Source organism: Sphaeramia orbicularis, chromosome 14 (assembly GCF_902148855.1).
Source record: "Sphaeramia orbicularis chromosome 14, fSphaOr1.1, whole genome shotgun sequence".
Taxonomy (NCBI): Eukaryota; Metazoa; Chordata; class Actinopteri; order Kurtiformes; family Apogonidae; genus Sphaeramia; species Sphaeramia orbicularis.
In genome coordinates, this window is record NC_043970.1 from 9,628,230 (window position 1) to 9,655,899 (window position 27,670).

At 37.0% G+C, this 27,670-nt stretch overlaps 1 protein-coding gene across 7 annotated transcripts in view; it reads right to left on the minus strand.

The window, feature by feature from the left end:
- Positions 1-27,670, minus strand: part of tcf7 (transcription factor 7) — a 111,198-nt gene that overhangs the window by 36,490 nt on the left and 47,038 nt on the right. For all 7 annotated transcript variants that reach the window (XM_030153452.1, XM_030153451.1, XM_030153449.1 and 4 more), the window contains exon 4: positions 3,681-3,807. In XM_030153452.1, the coding sequence (XP_030009312.1) occupies positions 3,681-3,807 (127 nt within the window). The remainder of the gene's footprint in view (positions 1-3,680; positions 3,808-27,670) is intronic.

Sequence of the window (27,670 nt, forward strand, 5' to 3'; positions counted from 1 at the left end):
CTTCCACTTAACACTTTGAACATCCTTTGAGGATCTTGTTCAGACTCCAAAATGTTTTAGTTTCCCGTAGCAGTAGCAATTCCTCAGGAGAAAACCAGTCAGAGGATCAATGAAACCCACTTCATCCTATCAGAGCTGGGATTTTATGGGTGTCAGCTGTGGTAAATTGTGAATTTTCCAACGCTACACAATTACTACAAGCATGTGACTACTGACCTCTGGCTGCACTCCCATCTGTGTGATCTTCATGGAAGTCTTGCTGCCTATAAGTATTCCTGTGTTGTGTTTTGGGAATGTAAAAAGCACTTCTTCTAATAAGCCTCTGACTGATGAAATATGTATTTTTGCTGAAAGCGTCTGTGTGTTTTTGTGCAAGTGCATCCCCCCCAAAAAAGAAAAAAAAAACCTGAGGCCTCTAGAGGTGAAATATTCATAACATTTGACATCATAAAGTTGTTGGTCAGAATAAACAGCTTCCAGATACTTTTTTTAGAGTCAGTAGTACAGATTTACCTTGTAAACTCTATAGAGAGAAGAATGCTTGGCCTCCTCTAACTGGATACAGTTAGCTCTAATTTTGTGGTACCAAATGTATAGATAATTCTGCAAAAACTATAAATACGTACAGAAATGCTGATGGTCTTGTGATGCTTTGACCTGTTATGATACAAAAATGATTATGTTTACATGATCAGTTACAGTACTTTGCTTTGTATACTGCATGTATCTTGTCGAAATATGAAAAATGGCAAGCGTAAACACAACCTCCTTTCATTCTTTGGAAGAGCTAGGCTATATTTACACATTTTCATAAACCTGACATCTAAGAATTTCATAGGACAGTAGCTATGTTGCTCCTTCTGACAAGAAATGTGGACTTTTCCTTTGACCATGCATCTCTGCTTCACTGTGAAAAACTGATGGCAACTGTAAAAAAGACAGAGGTTGTGCCTTTCAAGCTGTGGTAATGATATTTCACTGATGGCATTGGCCTGTTTGTTGTTTTACAATAAAGGCTTTTCCATGATTTTGTATCACTGCATTTGAGTCTGAAAGACTCTAGGAAAATCTGTCTTAAACAGGGGATAAAAACAACACAAACAAAACAAGTGAAAAAGTGAGTAAAGCTCACTAATACCCCCGCCATCCTGCTCACAATACAACACGTCATGAGTATGGATGGACAGGACAGGTGTAACAACAGACAGAATTTCTGGTATATAGTATCTAACCCCCTTCCCATAGGGCGGGGGTATAATAAAGCAGTTGACCAATTTTTCTAACTTCAAATTTTTAGCTCACATTTTCAAAAATCTGTAAAAAATCCAAAAATTTAAATTCAGCCATTAAAACTTGGCATTGCACCTCTCCTAGTGATAAAGTTAATGTGTCAGATTTGAAAAGAATCGGGTGAATAGTCTTGGAAAAATAGGTTGGACAAATTTCCCAAGTTCAAACATTTTTTTTGAAAAATCCAAAAATTTTAATTTGAGATAGACAGAATTCCAGGTATTTACTATATTATGCCCCTGGGGGTATAAACAAACAGAAAATAACATTGATATTTGGCACAGCCACATTGTCACTTTAAAAATATAGCATTTGTACCACAATTTTGGGGGATTCGTTATTGATAAACGACTGCCAGTACAACACCCTATTCTGATATTCAATTTGAATATTCTGCTTACATGGCCTGTATAAAATCTGGCATATTGATATATTCAGATTAATAACATGCATGTACATTAGGCCTGTAACGATACACAAAATTTTCGGTTTGGTACGTTTTCGGTTTTGAAAGCCACGGTTCACTTGTTTTTGGTTTGGTACGGGAAGAAAGAAAACCCTTCAAAATGTCTTTAATACATTTATGAATTTTTGAACATTTTTCCCCCAATTTTTGGACACAATAGAATATAGAAAAACAGGAATAATATAATTCTGCTGCTATAAATCAAACAGAAAATAAAATAAATTATTAATATTACTAAATTTATTTTAAAACATTAGTATTGCACTCTTCCCTGACAGGTAGTTTTGAACAAACAAAAAAAATCTATTCACAGTTCCGTTAGTTCACATTCTGCATAAAAATATCAACAAAAAAATTCTGCATGAAGTGCAACATTAACAGGAGGGTAAACTGGTATTCTGTTTTAACAAACTGAAGAGCAACATTGACAACAAACTTAACCAAATTATTTATTTTAGGACAGCCAGCAAACAGTTTAGGCTACTTTGTGTACTTGTGTGTGCGTGCGTGTGCGCTTGTCTGGGGGATGGTTTGTTTGTTGTTTTTTTTTTTTTTTTGGTCGGAGCCGGGGGGGTGGGGGGTTGCGGTCCGGTCCATAACTAACGTAACTAACGCTGGCGTGAAACGAAAGTGAAACTTTATTTTTATATACTTTCAATGCCCAACTCCGAGTTCTATTCCTCTGTTATACAGTGTGCGTGAGAGAGAGAGACAGACAGAGCTAGTGTGTTTTAGAACTACCGTAGTTCAAAGGCGGTAAACAACGCTCATCTTATCACCATCTCTTTCCTCGTTGTTGTCTTTCACCGGGACCTGAAGTGATCCCAAACAGGACTGTAATGATGGCGGAGGGTCTTCAATATCTTCCTTCCAGGTTCACATCATATTTGTTGTTTTTTTAACCTTATATCAGCTGCTATTTCGTATTTCAGGTCAATGTGTGCGTCCTTCAATATGTCCGTGTGAAACTTGCGCAGATTTAAAGTTCCGCATCAAACAATGTCTTTTGTTCCTTTTTCTTTTTGTCATCATACTGTGCCATTTCGGTACAGCTGTGTACCAAACCGAACAGGTGTGTACCGAAACAGTTCGGTTCGGTATGTGTACAGTTACAGGCCTAATGTACATATACTAATAAGCATATCTTTCCAAGACACAGCTTGTCCTTGAAGTTATGCCCTGAGCAGGACTAAAGTCCCAGTGTTTAAATGTCGGGGTGTGTTTGTTTGTGCCTTCCAAACAGAACACACTGCATGTTTGTATGTACAGAGCTGGCTAAGGAGAACCTTGTGTGTGCTGCTAAGATGGCTTTTTGCGATTGTCACCCTAATTGTTTCCATCTTTGTGTGTGTGTGTATGTTTGTGCGGCTGGCGGTCCCTCCAGAGGAGCCGGCCACTTCAGAGCAGAAGTGGGACCGCCACAGGCTGACGGAGCCGATGCTGCCACTTCACACACTGCGTGCGTGCATGGAGTGTGTGTGTGTCTGTGTATATCTCCATATGTGAGGGAAGACGACACGGTGGTTCGAAAATGTGAATGTATTTAATGTGTGGGGGGTGTTACACAGAGAGACAGAGACGGAGAGACAGAGAGAGAGACAGAGAGAGAGAGAGGTAAAATACTACATATTATATTTAACTACATATACACACGTGTTTCTGTTTGGAGTTTTGGTGAAGTGAGACAACTCTCAGGAAAATAACAGGAATGCATTGTGCACAAGTGTGTCTGCATGTGTGTAAATGTGATGAATGATGTGCCGACAGCACAAACAGTGCGTATGTGGATGAAGATTTCCGCAGCAGTCTGGAGTATGTCTGTGTTTATTTATGTGTGTACAGTATGTGTCAGTTATGTGTGTGGCCTCTCTAATGCATACAGTCACCGTAGATCACTGTGGCTCCGGTGTGTGATTGGTCTCACCTGTCTTCTGGGTCATGTCTGTGGGCAGGTGTGGAGGACTTGGGCTGAAGTGGTCGTTGCTGTAGGGCAGGAGGGACGTCAGTGGGTGCATCCCGTGAGACTGCTGCACTACTGACACTTTGTTAGACTGCAACAAAAAACACAACACACAAGAATACACATTAACCAACCACTATAAACGTCAAAGGATTTTTTACACAAGCTTCAGGATGCATTTATCATATTTGGATCAAATATAGACTTTACACCTTAAATCCTGTCCTTCTGTGGTATTTACAATTATGTCAGTTAAAGATACAGTGATCCAAAGGAAATAATAGCATATTTCTGTAGTAATGGTTGTAAAAAATATAGAAAATACAACAGGATGGCCATCAATATGTGTTTGAGAGCACTCATTTGCTCAGTAAAACCTCTTGTTTGCTCATGGGCAGAAAAATAATAATAGCTAGCATCCGAGTTGCTAATAAACAAAGACAGATGAAGATCAATGGTAAGTTATGTTTGGAACACAACATAGGAGAAATACCACTAACATAGTTTCAAGGCAAAGACTTTCTTAGTTTGCAAATAACCGAGTTAAGTTAGCTAGCATTAATTAAACCCCCCCCCCAAAAAAAATAAAAATAAAAATAAAAATTTTCTAATACATTGCAGCAAGTAAGAAACCTCCAAAACTATTAGTAAGCAATAAAGATGGATTTGATCTGACACCTCTGCTCTTAAGATTTTGGCTTTGAAAAGGTGAAAAATGCAACATCTCCTCTAAACTTTAAGGATATCTGCTGTTGGGACTCACTGGTTCCATATTCACTGTGTTTGTCTTTCCTGTCCCTTCCTGTCCCTGGATATGGTTGCTGTTGCAGCACTGGACAGATTTCATTCTTGGTACTGGCTCAGTGAAGGGTCAGTTACTATTAAAACCAGTAAAATATCATATTCCAAGATCTACTACTAGCCAAAGGATTACAGTGAAGATGTACATTTTTCTTCAGGCTGACATAAACCTAAAACATTACAGAAAAAAGTCTTAAGTCTGTGTTTGCTAACATTTCCCGATCAACCTACACTCGTGGGGACGCCACCATTTACTTGTTGAGATGGAATGACCAACTGATCTAATGTACAAGAAAGAAGGCAGGACGTTTTCTACATAGTTGAACAAACAGATGGGCTGAGCTTGGCTCCTATTGGTTTTCAGTGGAGCAGGGAGAAGGAGGAGGAGGAGGAGGAGGAGGAGGAGGAGGAGGAGGAGGCCCATTTGATCGATAAGCCTTTGATGATCAAGTAAGGCTGCGTGCGAGCTTGTTTGCTTTCATGTTTCTGTTTACAAATGGCTTTCAATAACGTACGTGAAATCCAGTTATTGCTAATGCTCACAGCATGCTGGCTGACATATGATATGTCACAGCCGTTTGTAATGTTGGATGCAGCTAACCAGGCAGCCTTGGATGGAGTTACACCGCATATGTTTGAACTTCATCTGTGTGTGTGTGTGTGTGTGTGTGTGTGTGTGTGTGTGTGTGTGTGTGGACTGCTGGATAGAGTGTTTCTGTAGGAGCATGCTGTAAATCAGCATCTTTCCTGTGACTTTTTTAGTGGGTGGGTGGATGTGTGTGTTTATTTATTTATTTTCTACTTGTGTGATTTTATGTGAAATGGATCACTTGTGTATATGTATCTGTACAGTGTTTTTGTTTTTGTGTGTCTCCAAGCTCCAAGTCTTTGAAAGCTGGCAGAGATGCTGATTTTCATGTATATGAATATTTCTGAGTAAAGTTTTTAAGTTATTTTATTTTTCATAAAGATGGACAAGGCTGAGTGAGTGTGTGTGTGTGTGTGTGCTCTTGTGTGCATCTCCATTTGCATCTGCATCTGTGTGTGTGCATAAAGTGTGTAACATCAGCACTACAGAGGGGCAGATCTGCAGCTACTTGCTGGGCCTCCTGCGGAGTTACAAAGTGAATACCTTATCACTTAAAGGCAGAGCTTCCACACTCTACACCACATTAACACTCACACACACCCTTTCAACAGTGTCTTTCCTATCCATCAACATCTTAAACTTCTCACTGGCCATAAACACACACACACACACACACACACACACACACACACACACACACACACACACACACACAAATGCATCCTACTGTGTATGCTATGTGGCTAACTGTGGAGCTAAGATCAAACTACTTTTAATGTTCAGACACATGAGAACAAAACACACTGCCTCTGCAGCAGAGAGGAGTGCCAAAGGGTGGGAGGAGTCAGTACACAGGCATAAGATGGAGGTGGAGATACAATAAGGTGGACTGCATTTAATATGACCTACAGAAACACTCAAATTGAGAAAGAGCACTGCAGCTGAAGGAATTGGTAACATTACATTTAGACAGAAGAGTCTGATGGTGCTGCTACGAGATAAGAGCTAAAGCTAAGAAGTCAAACAAAAAGTGTCAGATGAGATGGAATGGTCACATAAAGAAAACAAGAGCCGGTAATAGACTGAAGAGATAAGTGTCAACAAATATATCAATGAGTTTTAACAGATGTAGGAGGGAATGATCACATGCAACTCATTCTGCACATGATGCATGACCAGAACATGGATACCCATTTATAAGTATGTTTACTCCAGACTGAGGGGGCAAAAAAGATCCTATTCATTCAAATAATCATATTCTTAACTTTCACTTCTTTTTCAAGATACGTATGATTTTGAATAACTAGTGGACGACTTATTATGACATTATTTTCAGATAATAGATTATCTTGACTTACTAATGCATTATTTTGATTTAACAACACATTATTTTCTCATGTTTTGAGATGACTAAATATTCTGGTGATTAATTTTAAGATACCAACTCATTTTGTGGTAATAGTGCATTGTTTTGTCATTATTTTCAGATATTAACAAATTTTTTTGCAAGAGTAACACATTACCCTGTCATTAGTTTCAGAGACTAACTTATTTTATGACTAACACACTGTTTTTTCATTATTTTCAGACACTAACTCATTATTTTGCAAAAGTAACACATTACCCTCTCATTAGTTTGAAGAAATAACCCATTTTTTGACAGTGACACATTGATTTCTCATTATGCTCAGATATTAACCCATTATTTTGTGATAACACATTATTTTCAGATAATACAATATTTTCAATTATTAATGTGTGTTTGATCCTAGTACTAAGTCATTATTTTGAGTTACTGATTATTTTGTGTTAGTAATACATTATTTTGAAACACTTACTCCTGAATTTGACTTTCAGGATCACCTCTCCATAACAGTGATGATAATGGGTTTCATAAGACTTTCTGGCTTTGTACAGATTCTACACCCATGTATGAAAGTGCGTGCTGATACATGCACACATATGTGCATGTACGGCTGCTATGAGCCTTCAAAAAGTAGCTGTGGCTCCGTTTCACGTGCTGAGGTCGATGTAGCTGTTTTGCTGTAACATTATAGCCACAAAATCGTCCATTTATGTTTCCTCTCTTCCTCGGGGTAATTAGCTGGCCTTGAAGTGGCTTTCGCTGCGCCTTCCTTTTTTTACACACACTCAGGGAGGCTGACTGCGAGCACTCATTTAACCCGTAATTATCAACCCCTCTGTATTTAACCTCCCCCCTTCTCCCCTCACCCCACCACACACACATTCACACACAAACTCACAACTTACACATAATTACCTTAGCTGAAACAGACGAGTGTGTACATGTCTGACACACACACAAAGATCAAATAACACATACACCATCTTTGAATCTGAAACATGTAGAAGAAACCCCAAAGAGTCACACATATGTTCAGGTGCACACATACACACAGGCAGATACACACATCCACATGGATGCAATGAAGGGAAAAGTTCACCCACCCTTTAATTTACAGGAGTCGAGTTACCCACCCTTGTAGGCGGACATAAATCTTCAGTGAATAAATTCATATTCTAATCAATAGTAAACACAGGGTTTTATCTGGTAATGCCTCAGCTGTGACTGACTGAACCCTGGTCCACTTTGATTTACTTGTTTTTTAATATGGAGATTATATGCATGAGGGCCGATTTGCACGGTTACAAGTCAAAGCAAATACATGCTCAGAGGAGCTGAGACAGTCTAAAAAGGGATTTAAAGTTTCTTTCAGATGCTCAAGTGGTGATAGTTTGAATTTTCCAGAGAAATTATAGTGGAGGGATACACACACAGACATCATAAATTACTTTATTTAGCTTAAAACCGACTAGACGTATAGTAGAGCTTCTATATGGAAGAACTGGTCAAAGGGCTATAGTAGAGATGTGCAGATGAGCAGCAAATGCTTTTTAAATTGCCTTGTCTGCAGCCTTACCATGCATTAATGATAAAAACAGTATAGTAAAGCCACTTGACTGTCTCAATGAGGGTCAGTGTTTTCTTTCTGAATGTTTAAACATTAAATGATTCTTGACTCCATCTCTGAAATCATTAATACTTGTAGCAGATGCATTTACCTACTGGATGTTTTATACTCCCCAAAGTGGATGAAATATTATGACCAAACCCACAAAAATGGTGCTAAATGAAAGGTTTTTATTCTGCTATGCTTTTGTTGTTTGAGGAGCAAAAGACAGGGAAATATAAATGACTTTTCCCCTTATTCATTGTGCTGGTGTGTTACGTATACATATCCATACCTGACATATTTGGATATCTGTGTAAGTGTGTTTCTGGTTTGTATGATAAAACACTGTATATCAGGGTTGTCGAACTCATTGTAGTTCAGGTTCCACATTGTGCCCAATATGATGCCAACTGGGCTGGAACAGTAAAACAATAACTGTGGAAAAAGTAAAATTACTTCATGAAAATGTTTACGTCTACAAAGTTTCCTTAAAAAATCTGAATAACATGAACATCCTAAAATGTCTTAAGAAAATAAGTGCAATTTTAACAATATTATGCCTCAGTACATCATTTGCACATATATGTTACAACTTATAGTTCACAGTGGACCTACAAATACACAAAACATTACATAACAAGCAGAATATTGGTCAAGTTACGGTTATGGTTACACAAATCAAGGATTGTAATGGTTTTTACCCTCAGCCACACTGGCCACAGGGCATTGTCATCAGTTGGTCGTCCATTTGTCCATGTGTCCGTCAGGCCACTTCGGCCAGTGGTGTGCCTGATAAGTCAGGCCGAGGGTTTTCAAGTGCACGCACATTATGTTTATTGATGAAAAGGCCTTTCATGAGTTTTGCTTTTGTCGTATAAAGGATTGATGTACGGTGGCCGATACTATCAGCCAAAAGCAATCCAAAAAGAAATGACTAGGAATATTTGTTTTGACATTTGACTAAATTTCCAGTCACTGAGGCCACTGTCTTCAATAATTTGCCTGTGATGTAGGAACAACTCAGGGTATCCCAAAACAAACTGACAACACTGAACTCAAGTTGCACACTGATCAAGGAATTAAGGCATTGCTTACTAAAATGTACAATGTTTAAATATGGCTCACCCCAAAATTTAGAGTCGGGGTAAAGGATGTGGTGGAATATAACTGTACTCAAATATGCTTCCTAACTTCAAATGTGACACACTTGTAAATCACCAACATACACTACTTTATACTTCTTTAAACATCACAATTTACATGAATTTGGGACCTTTAATGGAGAATTTGCACACTGTGATATTTTTACTTTTAATTAAGATATCCAGATACTTTCCCCCCTTCTGTGATCCGTTTTCCTTCACTGGTTTGTTTGTCTGTATATAGTGTTTTGAGGAGCTGGGATCTAAAGTATTCTCTATATCCTGGCATTATGAAAATTTTCCGTGCAATTATTGTTTAATCTGTATAAAGATAAACTTTAAGTTCCTTTAAGAGGGAACCCTTCCGTTGTAATGCTGACATTTATTGTATAATACAGTGAGGTGTTTTTGACTTCATTGGTGTATCACCTTTTTTAATATGAGGAGGGTAAAGAATACTAACATTATATTCACTATTTGCTACACACATGAAGAAAACCATTGTTGAACAGCAACTACATGAGTGCTGAATAATAAATCGCCTGTTTGTTGATTACATCAAAGATGTAATTACTTCAAAGACACAATTTCTTTAAAAATTCCAATTAGATATCAACATCTTTTTAAGTGCGTGGGGAAATGGTAAATGTAGCTCTCAGTGTCTCTGTAGTCTAATTTCACTTGAAAGGCCTTTGATTTATCAGCATATTGTTGCTGCCTTTTATCTCCGCTCTGTTTGAACAGAAATCTGCTGCTGAATACAAGAGTTAATGGGATCTCCGACATCACTTGTTTGTAATGTGGGCCCTTCGAGCTGACCCTGGTGCACACGCACTGTCATATGTATGCATTTTCACGTACACATGTGTGCAGAGAAACGCAACTGCATGCTTGTGTGTGCACTCATATGCACGCACATGTTCATTTAGAGGACCGTACGCCGATAAAACAGCTCTAATGTATTCTTTAGTTTTCAGATGACACACTAAGTAGATTTGCCTCTCTTTATTTGTGAAGCGGAAATTAAAGCGTCCTTTCTTTTGTCCCCCTCCCCCCTCCACAGTGCTTTGAGTCTAATGTCTTTAATCTCACATTTCATGGAAATGACGCATTAAAAAGACTCATTCACTCACCTCTCACAATCACATTACCCTGATGTGGTGGAAAAAAGGAGGAAGAAGAAAAAGAAGGACAGTCAGTGAGAATTAATGGTGGATTCAACTTGCTCTGCAATCCTTTCAAGTGGCTGCAATCAAACTGCTTTTCAGGAAAGAGCCTTTTCACAAAGAGATCTGAGCAGGACACTACCATGTTTTGTCATCAAATGAATTGAGATTACACTTAATAAAGCGTCCATCAAAGACAAATAAAAACAACCATTTATGAATCATGTTCATGAATGATTTCAGATCTGTGAATTAAACACAAGTTACACATCAGAACAAATGCACCATTTCAAAAAGATTAACAGTCGGTTTGGTGTTGAATTTTTTCATCACAATGTAATGAAAACTAGGACACATTTGGACCAGTGGTTCTCTTGCCCACATCGAGGTCATACAGAGGAAAAAAAAAAGGCTTTATTAAAACAAAATTACTGTTTTATTAAAAGGGGTCTGGTGGCTTTTAAGATACTGAAAATAATAGTGGTAGTAGTAATATTTGCAATTAACATATCTTCTTTTATTTGGTGGGCCCGTCTGCATCTCTGTCTTCAGTGGACACTCCAAGATTCAAGACTCAAAGTGTTTACTGTCCTGTGTACAGTAATCAAACAGGCTTCCCTGTACAATGAAAATCTTACTTTGCCGTCCCTTAGCATTTCAGAAAAAAAAAAAGAATTCAACCCATTACTAATTTCATATTATTTTCTAGTACCACATTTTTCTGCAGTGTGATGCATTCAGAAAATATTTATTCATAGTACAGCATTTAAAGCATTAATGATAATTGGGACCTGCCTTAAAATGATAATAAAAAAAAATATACTTCATCTTACTATTTTCTTGGAAATTCTGTCTCAACAGTCTCAGAAAAAAATGTCAAAAAGATAAGTTCTTTATCGTTGTTGAACTGTCTCGTTTTTGCCTGTTGTTTGTTTCAGGGTCTGTATCAGTGTTTATTTGTGTATAACCCTGTCCTGCTCTCTCATCAGGTTACATCTGTACAGTAATAAAATTATTAATTTGGGATTTGATCTAAGGTTCAAAACCTTCTTTGATCAAAATTGTTAAGTAACCCATCACACCTAGTGCACTTATATTGGAGGCCAAATTGCTGAACAGGACAAGTTTGGAAAAAAAAGAAAAAGAAAACTTAAATCCTTTAAAAGTCTTTTGTAATAAGCGTCTGCTCAGTTTGTTCACAGTTACACTGAACTATTGATCCTCCTTTATCTGGATATAAAACATATGAAGCTTTAACGATGTGCAAGGCTGGAAAATATGGCCTTGAGTGCAAGGGCTCTACTTTTACAAATGTAACATTTGAAGATCCTATTGGTGCAAAAAAAAGAAAAAAAGCAACTCTTTGTTCAATGATAATTTCACACAGTGTAAGTGAATTACAGTATTTTGTGCAGCAGTGCATGTCAAATGTCAGGGTGGTTGGAAACTTTCTTTACACTGCATTCATCGCTTTAAAAATTCAGTTGTGCTACTCTTTCTGCAAAGACACTTTCTCTTAGAGGGTAAAGGTTGGGCTAAGCTGCATGAATTCTGAACATACATGCACACACAATGAGGTGACGACAGTGGGTGTACAGCAGTGGAGAAAAATGGCGGCAAAATTCCCCACACCTGCTCACAAAGTGAAAGTGCAGAAAAGACTGAGAAAAAAAGAAATACAGACGGGGGAAAAAATGAGGGCAAAAAGTGTTAACTGAGATAGTAACTCCTCGCTGATAGACCTGAGAATCTCACAGATGGTTTGATCCCATGGAAAGTCCTGGCCTACATCAGACTTGATACTGGACTGGACTGGTATTAAATTCCACCTGATTAGAGCAGGGCCGACAGCCTCAGCTCCCCAGAGACCACATCATATATAGCCTATTAAGTGAAAACGCGCAGCTGTGTGAAGCAGCTGAACTGCTTTACATTGATAATGAACAATTTCGAAACTGCACTCTATGACTAAAACACACAAATATGATTCACTTAAAACAACTCATCTGTGAAGAAGTAGTTTCTGTTTTCACTGACAAGGAAAAGCTAATATGGTTTGATTTCTGACAGTGAAACTGTACAGTTTTATCAGAGACAGATGTATTTTCCAGAGCCTTTAAACCATCAAACATTCAGTTTAGCTCATATTTTTGTGTGTAAATAAAATTCGAGCTGATATTATAACAGGATTTGTATTGTAATGGAACAACCTGCAATTGTATAAAGCAGCAGAATGCATAATTGTTGAAGAGGTGAAAATGTTACAATGCTTCCTCAAAGGCATCAACTGCTGTTCTACAGCTGAATCTGAATGTTGTATTGTTGAATAAGGACATGCATGACAAATACATCAGATAAAGTACTTAAGATGTTTACATACATCATGACCTGAGCTATAGAAAACTACTCTGCATTCTGTATATTCCACTGGCCAATTATCAGCATATTAAACTGTGGAACTTTGTTAAGACATAAAGACCCAAATATCCACTGTGGACCAAATCATCTACTGATGTAAACTGTTTACCTATTGATCCACTACTCCTATCAATGCATGTAAATAATTAGTGTAAAATGTAGTTTGTCATCTTTTCATAGTCATCAGATACGACCCATTTGGACGTTCAGAGGCTCTGTTGTGAATGTGAAAACAATGTCATCTTCTACAACATTGATTCACCCGTAAAACACATGAAGTTTCACAGAGGACAGTGGTTGGGGATACTTGGATTATGTTCAGCTAATCATAGATTTTGCTGAAAAAGTCACTTTTTCTTTTTTCTCTTTAAAAAAATAAATAACCCTCAATTTTAATTTGAGCTATTATGAACATCTACATGATGAGTAAATTAAATATAGGAAAATACCAGATTTTCACTGAAAAATGCAAAATAGAAAGGATAATATTAGAATAAATGGTGATAAATCATTTAAGAATGGTTAAATGGAGTGAAAAATTCATTTGGGAACTGTCATAAAAGTAGTACTGGGTATTTATGGGTTAAGGCAGTGTTTTTCAACCTTGAGGTTGGGACCCCACATGGGGTTGCCTGGAATTCAAATGGGGTTGCCTGAAATTTCTAGTAATTGATAAAAATAGGACCAATGGCCCTGTAGCTTACCGGCCAAATTAAAAGCTTTGGGAAATGTATCCAGATGCCATTTATTATCACCCAGTTATGTGGATTATTATATTACAGAAATAGCCTATGTTTTGGTCATATTCCAATCAAATCTGTAAAAAATTCAAATTCCAACTTGATATCATTGATACTTACTGATTTATTGTATCAATCCACTTCCTATCTCTTATAATGTGAACATTTTTCAAAGTCGCACCAAATCCAGAATCAGATCCGGATTGAAATAATTTCAATACCTTGTGTTGACATCATCATAAAGAAGCTGTATACCAAGTTTGAAGTCAATCAGAACTGTAGTTTCAGAGAAGAAGACGATTGAAATTTTTTCCCCATAAGAGCCCATGTTAAATTTTCTGCAAGTTCCCGGATCCAGAAGAGGATCCTGATCAGCATGTGGCCATTATGTTTTGGTCATCTCTCCATCAGGGCTGTACTGTAGAAATTTCAAGTTGATATCATTTATATTTACTGAGTTATTGCATTGACGGACGACGACAGACGACGACGGACGACGACGACGGACACTGCACGACGACAATAGCTTACGGCCTGTCAGCCAGTAAGCTAAGCAGTGCTGTACTGTAGAAATTTACACTTGATATCATTTATACTTATTATTGAGTTATTGCATTGATCCACTTCCTATCTCTTATAATGGGGAAATTTTTCAAAGTCACACCAAATCCAGAATCAGATCTGGATCCAAAAAATGTCACTAACTTTTGTTGACATCATCATAAAGAAGCTGTAAACCAAGTTTGAAGTCAATCGGAATTGTAGTTTTGGAGAAGAAGATGATTGAAAGTTTTGTAACGGACGACAGACCACGACGCTGGACGCTGCATGATGACAATAGCTTACGGCCTATCGCCCGGTAAGCTAAAAACAAAAATTTAGTAATAAAAAATATATGGTGAGTTGAGAGACACAATCCCAATCCATAAAAGACATCACAAACTGTGAAGCTGAAACTGAAGCACTATGGTACTGTTTATCTTTCAAATGTTCATTGTGGCCAGTTTAAGATGCTGCCGCTCTTTCATAATTCATAGTTTGAGTTATTGTTTGTTCAGTATTAATTGTCAGCCTTGTAAATACAAGCTGGACTGACTGTACATATCCTGACCAAGGAAAATAAAATTCTCACTTTGTGCAGTAATCTACACCTGGGTTTTCTGTCTCCGTCCATAATAATATACATTATATAGCCTAAATGTCATCTAAAATTAACGTTTATTTGCAACATAGTATAGCAAACTATTACATGATCAAAAACAAATTCATTTTAGCAAAAACGTGTCTCCATTTTGAATGTCCGGGGTTGCCAGAAATTTGTCATGTTAAAATGGGGTCACAAGCCCAAAAAGGTTGGGAACCAATGGGTTAAGGTTAGCAACACCTCTTCAACATTCTGCATTACCATTATTAGGCTCATGATTGTACACAAGAGTATCAACAGTGATTCTGTAGGGTCTGTCAGCCTTTGATTTTAACCTGCACCATGTCAACAGTGAAGTTTTTACTACAAGAACACAGATCACAGATGATGACCTCAGAAAGTGTGAAAACTGCAAACTGTTACAGAAATGAGTCAAGAGACCAATCCACTCAGAAGGACATTGTTCTCTGGACGAGTTTATTCACCCCAACAAAGCTATGTGAAATGTGGGAGGCCTCCATTGCAATGGAAATAAAAAGACAAAAATGACAGAAGATGCAACAAGATGCTAGATGCTAAAACATGATGGACATGATACAAAAAACACAACAATACAAAAGAGCACAAATAACATGTAAAATGATATATAAAAAAAAAAAAAAAAAAAAGACGTTCAGAGACAGAGATTTGATGTTGGATGGAAATCTTTTAGTCTGAATCACTGCTTTAACCGACTTGTACCATCTTACTGAAAGCACTTGATCAGGCATTTTGGTGAAAATCATTTGTGATATGCATCCACTTTTATTTATCTTTTCTGGCTTTAGCCTGTATTAGGGCTGTGCAATTAATCGAAATTCGATTACGATTTCGATTATTACACGCAACGATTACAAAAATTATGTAATCGAGAAAAAACGATTATTAATTTTGAGTTGTTTTAATTCACGCGCACGCAAGCTACCATGAGCTGCTCTGCCCCGCCCCCCTCTAAGCTACTGCTGCCTGCTAGCCGGCAGGTCCATCGCAATAGGAAAGTTGTACCTAGCGGTCTGGAAAAATGGCAGGAGAATCACAGCAGAAGTGCTTGTTAAACAAAAAAGGCAAGTCAAATTCAATTGTATGGAATCACTTTGGGTTTGATGAAGAAGACGAAGAGCAAAAACACATCGCGTGCAAAAAGTGTTTCGTAGTTGTGTCCGCACCGACCGCTAACACAACAAACCTTTGTAACCATCTGAAGTTTAACCACCGCCACCTTTATCATATTCTTTATCTTATGAAAAACTAAAACGCATAAAAACAACTTCGTCCGCAATGCAATCTTCAGTCTTCGAATCTCTTTGCGCTGCAACTCCCGTATTAACCTAACCCTAACCCGTATAACCCTAACGTGCGTATTCTACAGGGTGTCCCATAAGTCTCCATACATAGGAAACATAAACGTTTCTTGACATAAACCATTTTTATTTCTATAATATGCTCTATATGACTGCCATTTTGTCGGGAACACATTTCAATGCGTGTCCTCCACTGCTGAAGAACTATAAAGAACAAATATAAAGAAATACATGTTAGAACAATATGTATTTTGTCTCCTATGTATGGAGACTTATGGGATACCCTGTAGATGGCTGATGTATACAGAAGGCCTGAACTGAAACCTCACAGCACGCCACTGAATTTACTATGTTTCATACTACATTGAACATACTTGAATTTATAATTTGCACTTTACGTGAGTTTTTTTTTTTTTTTTAATTGCTACAGTTCTATGGTAAGTCTATAGCAGTTTAATTACAGTGCACTATTTGTTTACAAAAGGAAACATACAGGGGCTGGACAAAATAATGGAAACACCTTCTATGATGCCACAATGTTAGGTGTTTCCATTATTTTGTCCAACCCCTGTACTTGAATTTACAGTACACTTATTTGATTTCAAAGATTTTTTTGTTTCGTACAAAAGTGAAAATACTTTGTTTTAGTGGTTAAAAGCTTTATTTATGTTTAAAGAGTATATTTTACATTGTTTTGCAAGAAAAAAATAAACAACTTTAAGGTTAACAAATAATCGTTTTTAATAATCGTGATTTCAATTATTGCTAAAATAATCGTGATTATTTTTTTTTGCTATAATCGAGCAGCCCTAGCCTGTATCTTGAAATTGTTGAGATATATATAAACTATAAGGAAATATTGATGTTCATAAACTATATGGACAAAAATACTGGGACACATCATGGCTACAGCTCATAAGATTTGAGATATAAACATCAATATTTAAAATTTAATGGGAGATTTTTTTCCTAAGTGAGATGTAAAGAAAATAAATGGTTAGTTGTGGTAGAAAATGATTATTTACAGTCAGGGCACAAAAACATTTTAGACATTTAGAGAAAGAACATTTAAAATCATAGTCATGAATTAAAAAAAAAAACTAAACCAAAATAAAATAAATGTTGAAAGAAATTGAATAAGAACCATCTCTGAGGCATTTTGGAAGCAAAGATAATTAAAAAACAAAACAAACAAAAAAAAACTAACCCATGCAATGCAATGATACTTATCTCAATATAAAACAACATTATGATGTTTGTCATTATTCTTTTGTAGCTCAGACCCCTATTTGAAAAGAAACACCTTAAAAACCTGAATAACATGAACCAACTGAAATGTCTTAACAAAAATAAGTGCAATCTTATCAATATTATGTAGTTTATCATTTACACATGTACATTACAACTTACAGATCACAGTGGATTTACAAATACACAAAACATTTAGTAACAAGCAGAATATTGTTAAAATTGCACTTACTTCTCTTAAGACATTGTAGGTTGTTCATATTTGTTCAGGTCTTTTTGTTAAATGATAGTTAAATGTAAACATTTTCATGTAATTTTACTTTTTTACACTAAAACAAAGAGAAAACTTTGAGGTTGTCATTATTTGTAGGTTATTATGATAGTATTTTACTGGTCTCATCTACTTGAGATCGAATTGGTCCGCATGAACTACCTGAACTAAAATGACTATGACAACCTTGATTGTTAATATCTTCATTGTAATTTTTGCATTTCACAAATTCATCCCACGTGCCGGATTGGACCCTTTGGCAGGCTAGTTTTGGTCCATGGGCCACATGTTTGACACCTGTGATATATGTTAAATCATCATTTAGCTTCTACCACCCACTCTCCTTTGTCCATCCTGCACCAACGCCCCCTCCTGATTAACCGTTGCACCAGTACCACCCAGATGACCCACTCTGCCCCTTGTGACTCCCAAAGCCCGTCACAGCCCACTCTCAGTCAGCGAGTACAGCCTCTCAATCTGGAAGTCATTGCCTTCTCCAGAGTCAGGAGCCCAAAATGAGAGCCTCTTAGTTGGAGGTTTGGGCAACATCAAAGCTCAGGCAACCATAACAACACAGCTATGTTTAAAAAAGGGCCAAACACCCCACACCCCCCTCAACATATCCACCCACTCCCCAATTACACACATACACACTAACACACACACGTATCGACACTTGTATGCATGCATGAGTGCATGTATGTGGAGACACACCCAACAGTGTGCATTTGAACACACAGACGCAGCATCGTCCACTGGTGCCACACACCACTGGAACATCTGGGCCGTGGCCATGATGAATCAGTAATCCCTGTGTGTTACTAACAGACAGAACAACTATGCATTACAACACACCAACGCAATTAACCTAAAATTAATGTTCAAAGGCACAGATGACTTCAGCTTATGACTCAACATCACATTTGTACTGCTTCTTTCTGCTTATCAGGATGTATTGGGAAGAGATTTAGGTTCACCTAGAAAACTTGGGTGAGTTTTAAAGGGTCAACAAGGAAGTAGCCTTTAGTTTGACATGGGCAAGTAATGGACTTATGTCACAAATCATGCTGTTTGAGTGATTATTTGTCATAATTTAGAGAGTATTTTGAGGTCTTTCCATGCACAATGAAAAAAAACATAGTGTGCCTGAAGGCAACATAAAAAAACATGAAGAGTCAATGTGTCAAACAAAACAAAGCACTAATTTCTACAAGAAGGGCTACTTTTGTTACACTGATGTGGTTTGGGCATGAAAAACCAAACTTCAAGACTTGTTAAATATTTAGAATACCTCTTGGAGTAATTTTTAGAGTCAATATGTTTAAAATAGATTAGGCAATGTTATTATAAAACAGAACAATGGAATTGAATTTCTTTATTGTCATTATAACAAGTACAATAAAATTTAAAAGTGCCATCCAATCTGTACATCATATATAAAACCTACTATGAAAGCAAAGAAAATTATTTTTTTTCTATAATCGAGCAGCCCTAACTACTACTACTAATTATTATTATAATTATAAAGTGTTATTACAGATTTATGCATGTTTATGTAAAAAAAAAAAATGTTATAACAGATTAATAAATCTTAAATTAGAAGGAATCCGAATGGTAAGTGGACTCTAATGTGGAGACAGTGTTATGAAGTAAAACTGTTTTTTCCTATGAGTAATATATAAATATAAGTAACAAATAACGACTATCTTTTCAATGATTCATTAAATTTCACATTTTGACCCCATACTGTATCCTGAAATCTATAGCCAATCAATGCTTTTGATTCTTAATAACCTAAATTTGGTTTTACTACTGTTGTGGGACTATTTTGCTTGTAGACCAGTGTAATGTTAACACAGCAACAGAAGAAGAAGGGTGGAGAAGTGTTAGAAGTGGCAGATGTCCTATGTATACAAGGGCTAGTTAGAGCTCCTGACAAAAAATACTACTATAAAAAAGGGCTACCGTTAAAAATAAAACCCAACAACAATCTAGCAATGAAACACAAAAGCAATGCATAACTACAGAACTGGAGAACTGCAGGTAAAATCAGAGCTTTCAGTATCATTTTCCCATCATTGTTCTCGGTGTACAAGAGTTAAATGGTCTTCCACAGTACGGAGACCTTTAGTTTTATAAAGGCTCATTTATGCTCTATGTTAAAGATGTATACGGACGAAGTGTTCTGTCCATTCTCTGTGTTCATTATGTCTGTATTTCTGTCTGTCCTCTGGGAGCTTGTGGATGCAAATGCTTACGGAGCAGTACCATCGGGAACCATGGAGGCAGAGTAGAGATTTGAAGAGAATAATTTCCAGAAATGGCAGAACTTTTCAAAGAGCGACTGTGTGAGTTAGTGAAAAACTACTGACATATTTATGACAACTATCCTTCTCCATATCAACATTAGTATCCATATTAGTAATACCTCCTCTGTCATTGCTATGTTTGTTATTATTGACTCTCTTCTTCTTGAAAAATTTTACTCTTCTTTATGGTATTCAGACAGTATGAAAATTAAGAGCGGCGCCCTCTGATGGATTGATTGATAAACGTTCATTCAAATGTAATGGATGCATCCAAGTATAAAGGCAGTGACACTTGATACTGTTTGTAATATATATATATATATATATATATATATATATATATATATATATATATATATATATATATATATATATATATATATATATATATATATATATATATTTATGGTGGGGAAGCAAAATTTACAATATTTTGAGGCAGGGATTGAAAGACAGTGTATGACCAATTAGTTTATGGAAAGTCATGAGAATTTATTTGCCACAAGAAAATTTACATAATAGAAAATGTTTTTATTCTATGTGTCCTCCTTCTTTCTCAATAACTGCCTTCATGCGCTTCCTGAAACTTGCGCAAGTGTTCCTCAAATATTCGGGTGACAACTTCTCCCATTCTTCTTTAATAGTATCTTCCAGACTTTCTCGCAATAGTTTTGCTCATAGTCATTCTCTTCTTTACATTATAAACAGTTTTTATGGACACTCCAACTATTTTTGAGATCTCCGTTGGTGTGACGAGTGCATTCAGCAAATCACACACTCTTTGACGTTTGCTTTCCTGATTACTCATTTGGGCAAAAGTTTCTGAAAAGGTATGGATAATAGTGTTAGGTATGATTATGACATCAATATATGGTAGGTTTCTAAACAATTGACGTAGTGCCTGCTGAGAAAAAACAATTAAATGTTCATTGTAAATTTTGCTTCCCCTGTACAGTGAGCATTAATGGGGGTTCAGTCATATTTAATATGCATTCATATTTCCTCATAAAACTTTTATTATAAAGGAAAAAAAAAAAACAAAACTATTACTAAAACAAAATAAAACAAGCCAAAAATAAATAAATAAATGTGTACTCAGAATACTACCTATGACTATATTTACTCACATTGTATGTATATACTGTAGATTTAGCCTTGGCTTGCACCAGAAAGTTTCATAAAAAGCTAAATGATCAGTAGAGGGAGACAGTAGGTGTGATAGCAGCATTGGTATTGAACACTAGAGGCAGGAAAAGAGACTGAGAAGTGTGTGGAAAGATTCACTTTTCACACCTAATGTGAAGTGGATGTGGATGTGGTGTCTATGTGAGAAAACACAAGCCCTCTTTGGGTCTGTGCTGCAGTTGGCTGCAGGCCACAAAGATGACTGTGTGCAAATGCAACCAGCCCGATGGCATTTCAAGATGAGTTATCACTCTTTTAATGAGTGGACGGAGACAGACAAGCAGGCAACTTTCTCTTCCGAGTGCGGTGATGGTTTCACTCTGCTGCAATGATCTCTAATGATCGGTGTTTAACTGAGCTAATTAATGGTGTAACTTGTTTATTTCTATCAGAAAGATCCACAATTAACAGCTTGTTTGTGACATTTGGGGCAATCGACTGTAACAAAAATATTGACACAGGGAGTTGGGAGGAAATGAGCTGACCACAGAGGACATAAATCCTCTCTGAGACACACTTCCTCCAGGGTTTACACAAACAATAGATACTACAACTGCTTCAGGCCGCAGCCATATTTGTCCGTCTTGTGGGAGCTGCTTGAAGAAGCAAAAAAAAAAAACCCCAAAAAAACTCCAGTGGTTTGATAACAGTGTTGTCAAAAAGGCACAAAGGGCTCTTTATGGCGGAAGCAGCGTATACATTTGCATTTATTCTCAGACAGTCGGGATTGTTTCCAGTGAGAAATGTCAAACTTCCACGGCTGTGTTTATCTGACCTGATTTATCTGGTGGCTGCGGTCAGGGATGAAAGTTTTTACCCAATCATCAACAAAAAGAGGAAAAGAAGTGACCTTTTGGCAGATCTCCTCCTCCTACCTACTGTATAGTGTTAAGGGAAGGAAAACACAGAGAGTCAGAGGTATCTTTTTTTCACTTCTCAAAGATCCCCTGTGTGATTACAATCCCGTCCACAGGGTTTTTATGTGGCCCCGTCCCTGCTGAGATGACTGAGCAAAGTCTGCCGCTCGACTCATTGTGAAACCTTTCCTCTACGGCTGCCGAGGACAGCTTTCACTCACCGGCTCAACCTAAATACCAGACTCAAATGTGCCCAAATGGGAAATGCCAGCACACATGAAAAAAACCCCACTGTGACGTGTTTCGAGTGTGCCAGAATTTATTACAAAAAGATGGCCACCAAATACCACAACAGAGGCATCACACAGGTCATTAAAGCCCTCCAGCAGATGAGGATATCTACAGATGAACTGAAGTCATCCCCATTTTTCGTCAATCATTGACCACTTGAACACACAACACTGACAAATCTGCGATTTCAGAAAATTCATTATGAACATAGGGCAATAATTTGGGTACATTTGGGTTTCAAAGCATGATTTTCAATTATGAATCAATGATGCTTGAAAATCAAACGTTGAGAACTGTGCGTTATTCTGATAGACCAGTGTTTCTCAAACTGTGGGGCAGGCCTTCCAGGGGGGGCATGAGATCACTTCTAGGTGTTTTTTTTTTCTTCAGATTAGAACATGTAGCAGGTGGAACTAATGTTTTAGTGTTGGAGCACCCTGGACTCATTTTAGGGACATACAACAAACAATTCTACTGTCATGGTGGCCTGTCACTAAACTAGAGAAAGAGTTTAGGTTTGGAGAATGAACAAGGATTTTACTGGAAAAGAAAAATGTGCAATGTTTCCGTTTTTGCACAGTTCGTACAGTTTACACTTCAATGTTCTGAGATGTGCAATGTAAACAGGCTTATTGCAGCCACTGATATTGTTAAAATGTTCATCTTTGTTACCAAAACATGTTTGTTGTTCTAAGAAAAAGTAACTTTATTGTCATAGTTGTAAGATAATTGCGCATTTTCTATTTTATTTTGGATATTGATGTTTCTTTCAATAAAAGTTATAATTGCACCACTGTTACACTGTTGTTGGGGTTGAGGGGAGCCTGGAGTATTTTTGTCCTCCAAAGAAAGGGAGGTGCAACAGAAAAAGATTGACAACCACTGTGATAGACAGAAGTGACTATTTGAGGGAAGACATTTGGGCGATGATATGAAGCAAAAGGCTTCAGACAGACTCATTCCCAGGTATGATATGTGCTGAATCAGGTGAGCTACTGGGGCTTATCTGGTCCTGGTAATGAAGTGTCCTTCTGAGATTAAATAAAACATGCTCGTCTCTGAATTATCAGTTTAGTAAATACAAACTAATTGAATAAAATGCAATATTGTTGTAATACATTTCATCAACCCTCACCAACCCAGCAGTTCCCTTAATATTTAATGACTTGGTCATAATGGATAATTAGACAATTAGTATATCGGGGGGTTTCAAAAAGTTAATGGAAAAAGAACATAGCTTTGACATAATTTTAATCTCATGGCCCTCAGTTTTACACAGATGGACTTAAAGGCTGGTACCAAAGCTTGCAGAAGTGTACTGACCTAGATGGAGCATATGTTGAAAACTCAACACCATAACTTAAACTGTTTTTTTTTTTTTTTTCCCAACTGTCCTTTTTCCATGAACCTTTTGAAGCCCCGTCATATACTAATTGAAGTCATTTTAAAAATGACAAAATCAGTCAGTTTAACTATATGGCAAATATTTATATGTAATGTTCCCTTTTTTTTTTTCTTTTTTTTTTTTTTAAAGCTTTTGCTACAAAAAAAAAAAAGCATTTTTTTAAAAAATGTTTGTTGACTGTAATCAACTTTGACTGTGCAGAGTGATGCTGTGGCTTGAGTTCAACACTTGGGAGGTTTTCTGAAACAGTGATGTGAAAAAGAATCTGCCTGATTTCTTACATTTTTTTTGCACATTTGTCACACTTAAGAATTTCAAATAATCAAAAAAATTATAATATTACACAATGATGACCTGAGTAAATAAAAATGCAGTTTTTAAATGATAATTTCAATTATTAAGGGAAACAAGATACGTAATCCTGTTGTTGTAATCCTGTTACGTCACAATTCACTGTGTTTAATCACTTAAAAAAAAGTTCAATACCATTAGCCACATACAGGCTAGACCAGTTGAATCAAGAAATAACTCAAACAGAACATGTCAGGCAAAGTGAAGTAGGCTAAAAGGTCTCAAAAAGCAACGCATCACGCCATGATCTAAAAAAATTCAAGAACAGATGAGAAACAAAGATAGATGTCAACTTTGTTGTCTGGAAAAGGTTACAAAGCCTTTCCAAGGCTGTAGAACTAGGGTAAGAACCATTACCCACAAATGAAGAAAACTTGGAACAGTGGTGAATCTTCCCAGGAGTAGCCAGCCTCCCAATTGTTGACCAAAAAGTACACAAAGACTTGTCTCACATTTGCCTAAACACATCTTGATGATCTACAAAAGATTGGAAAAATTGGGAAAATATTCTGTGAACTGACAAGACCAAAGTTGAACTTTCTGGAAGATGTGCATCATGTTACATCGAGCATAAAACTAACACACCATTTCATAAAAAGAACAACATACTAACAGTCAAACATGATTGTGGTAGTGTGAGTGTGATGGTCTTTGGCTGCTTTGCTGCTTCGCTGCTTCAGGACCTGAATGAATGACTGTAATTGATGGAACCATGAATTCTGCTTTCTACGAGAAAATCCTGAAGAAGAATATCTGGCCATCAGCTTGTGACCTCAACCTCAAGTGCACTTGGGTTCTGCAGGACAATGATCCGAAACACCAACAAATCCATGTCTGAATGGCTTAAACAACAAAATGAAGGCTTCGGAGTGGCCTAGTCTGGACTTAAATGTGATTCAGATGCTGTGGCCTGAACTTAAACAGGCCGTTCATGCTCAAAAACCCTCCAATGTGGACAAATTAAAGCAACTCTGTAAAGAAGAGTAAGTCAACATTCCTCCACTGAGATGTATAAAACTCAATGCCAGTTATCGTAAACAGTTATTTGATCGATTGCAGTTGTTGCTGAGGAGGGTGGCACAACCAGTTATTAGGTTTAGGGGGCAATTACTTTTTCACACAGGGCTAGGTATGTTTAGTTCCCTTTTTCTCCTCAATAAATGAAATTATCATTTAAAAACCGCATTTTTTTTTACTCAGGTCATCTTTGACTAATATTATAATTTGTTGGATGATCTAAAAAGAAATCAGGAAGGGGGTAAATACTTCTCAGAACACTGTATATATCCTATGAAGGGAAGGATTACTCTGTGCCATAATAATCCCTCAAAATCTGAGTTTAAAGGGCAGTTTGTGAAATCACAAACATTTTGTACTCAATTGAGATCTAGTATGCAGAAGATGTGATGTGGTAAACAAGTATTTTTTTTTCCACCAAAAGCACTAAAACCAGGTAAAAGGTAGAAAAAGTTAAAAATCCCTTCAGCTGTGTTATTTAGTTATGATTTTTTAATGGTAAACAAAAATGTAAATGTTTACTCGATGACATTGGGTTTAATTCCTCCATTCAGCCTATTTGTTTTGTTTTGTTGAGTATTAAGTGGAAATCTACATATACTATTTTTTACAAAACCCATTGTAAATATGATAGTTACATTTGATGTAAAAACACAGGCTTTGGTCCGATAACAGCTAAGCCCATGAGAAAACTAGAGAAACCATGAGATTTTTTTTAAAGCTGATGTCTTTTCTGCACCTACCTTAGAAATCTATCCAAAAATTAGTAGTATTAAACATTAAACAATTACATGTTAATATGTAGTGTGGGACATTAGTACGTTCTTTCACGAAGTAATTTGACTGTCAGTATCTCCTGTCATTGCATCTCGATTCATCTCATATCTTGTGATTTTTTTTTTTGTTTTTTTTTCACTCATCCAGTAGGAGAGTACAATTACCGTTATGGATCCCTGGTGTGCGACACCCTTTACTGGATGACTGAGAAGCCTTTTCCATCTCTCTTCTGGTACATGTGACTCTCATGTGTTACTGCGTGGTGGAAGGGTGTCGATGAGCCGGTCGTATGTGGCTGACTTTACATGTAGGCCAACTGTTGTTGAGGGGCGAGTCAAGTTTTTTTTTGGGGGGTGGGGGGGAAAGAGCAGACGACTCAATCAGCTTATACATGCTTCGTGCCCTCTGGGATTCACCGGTTCACTTCACGTCCACGGTGCCTTCTGTCTGATCTGCTGCTTTGATGTTTGTATCAAAATAATCTTGTCCTGCGGCGGTTGTGTGTTATGTGAGCATTGATGGCTACGCAAAATGAATACCTGGTGGGCAGAGTGTGTTCAATGGCCTTAACATCCCCAAACCCAAAAAGGAATATTTTTTGGATACGCCTTTTTTCTTTTTTTTCTTTTTTTTTTTAACAACTGTTCAGACAAATATACACTATGGTGTTACTATATAATAGGAGATTTTAAAGATCATTGAAATGTTTCCACAAATATCTGTTTAATTTTGTAACTTTTCAAAATATAAACTATGTGAATAAGTTGTGTACATGCATCAGTGTTCCCTCAAATCCTCCTATAATGCATTACTTCTCTGAAACACCATAATCTAATCTGTAAAAATTGTAGCCTACATCTAAGAAATCCAAATCGTTACTGCAGTAGAGCAGGTCAGAGAGTCAACAAACTGTCAAACTACTTTCAAGGACACTTGAAGCTGAAGTGTGGAAGCTGCTGTTGTATAAACTGCTCAGAGCATTGACCTCAGCATTGTACATCTGTGTTGAGGAGCTACAACAAAGCCACTGTCTCCTCCTTACTCCGCACTTAACACACATGGAGACACTTATTTAGCATCAAAGCAGTGTGAAGCCGGTCTTCATTAGATTATGCTGCTTCACTTACGTCGGTGACACGACTCAAAAAATTCCTCTCCTAATAATTCAGGATTTTTTTCCTTTTGTGTCATTATAAGAATGAGAGCTGAAATTATGTTTTTTTTGGATCAATCAGCCTAAGGTGGCTTCTTAATTGTTACAAATAAAAAAGTTCAAATAAAAAGGTTTTATTCTGATCAAGTTATGCTTACAGCCCTTCCTCCTTCCTGGCTTTAGAATGCATCTCCACATGTATCTCAAGAGATTGCATGTGATCACCTCTCACCCTTCTGCTCTAGACACAAACTAAACAATCTCATCTGTAGCCTCTAACATGATGTAAGCTTTCACTTCAAGTGTAACAGGCTGGTGTTATAAAAAAAGGCTCCAAGGCTACCTGCTGCTATTGAGGTGGAATGTTTTCAGTCCTGCTACTTGCTGCATGAAGTGAAGTTGTGGATCAATCAATGCACCTGAAATTTTGATGTTTACAACTTGTTTTTATAGGTTTGAAATTAGATGAGATGTGCTTTAGTGATGATCAGTCTTCAAGTGCTTAAAATATACATTTCTGATGGATATTGTAAACTGACAATAGTGCATCTCTGAATGTGTCCTAGGATCTCAAAGCATCCTCAAAGTGCACTGAGAGCATCCACACTATACATCAGAACACTTGTGATTCGATTACTCAGGGTACGGATCAATAGAGGTCTGAACCAGAGCTCAGATGGGCAGACTTTGAACCTGTATCTTTGTAGAATTTACCACTGTGTTCTGTGTGGTTAAAGGTGACATAGATCTAGATGTGATTACAAAAAGCTATCTT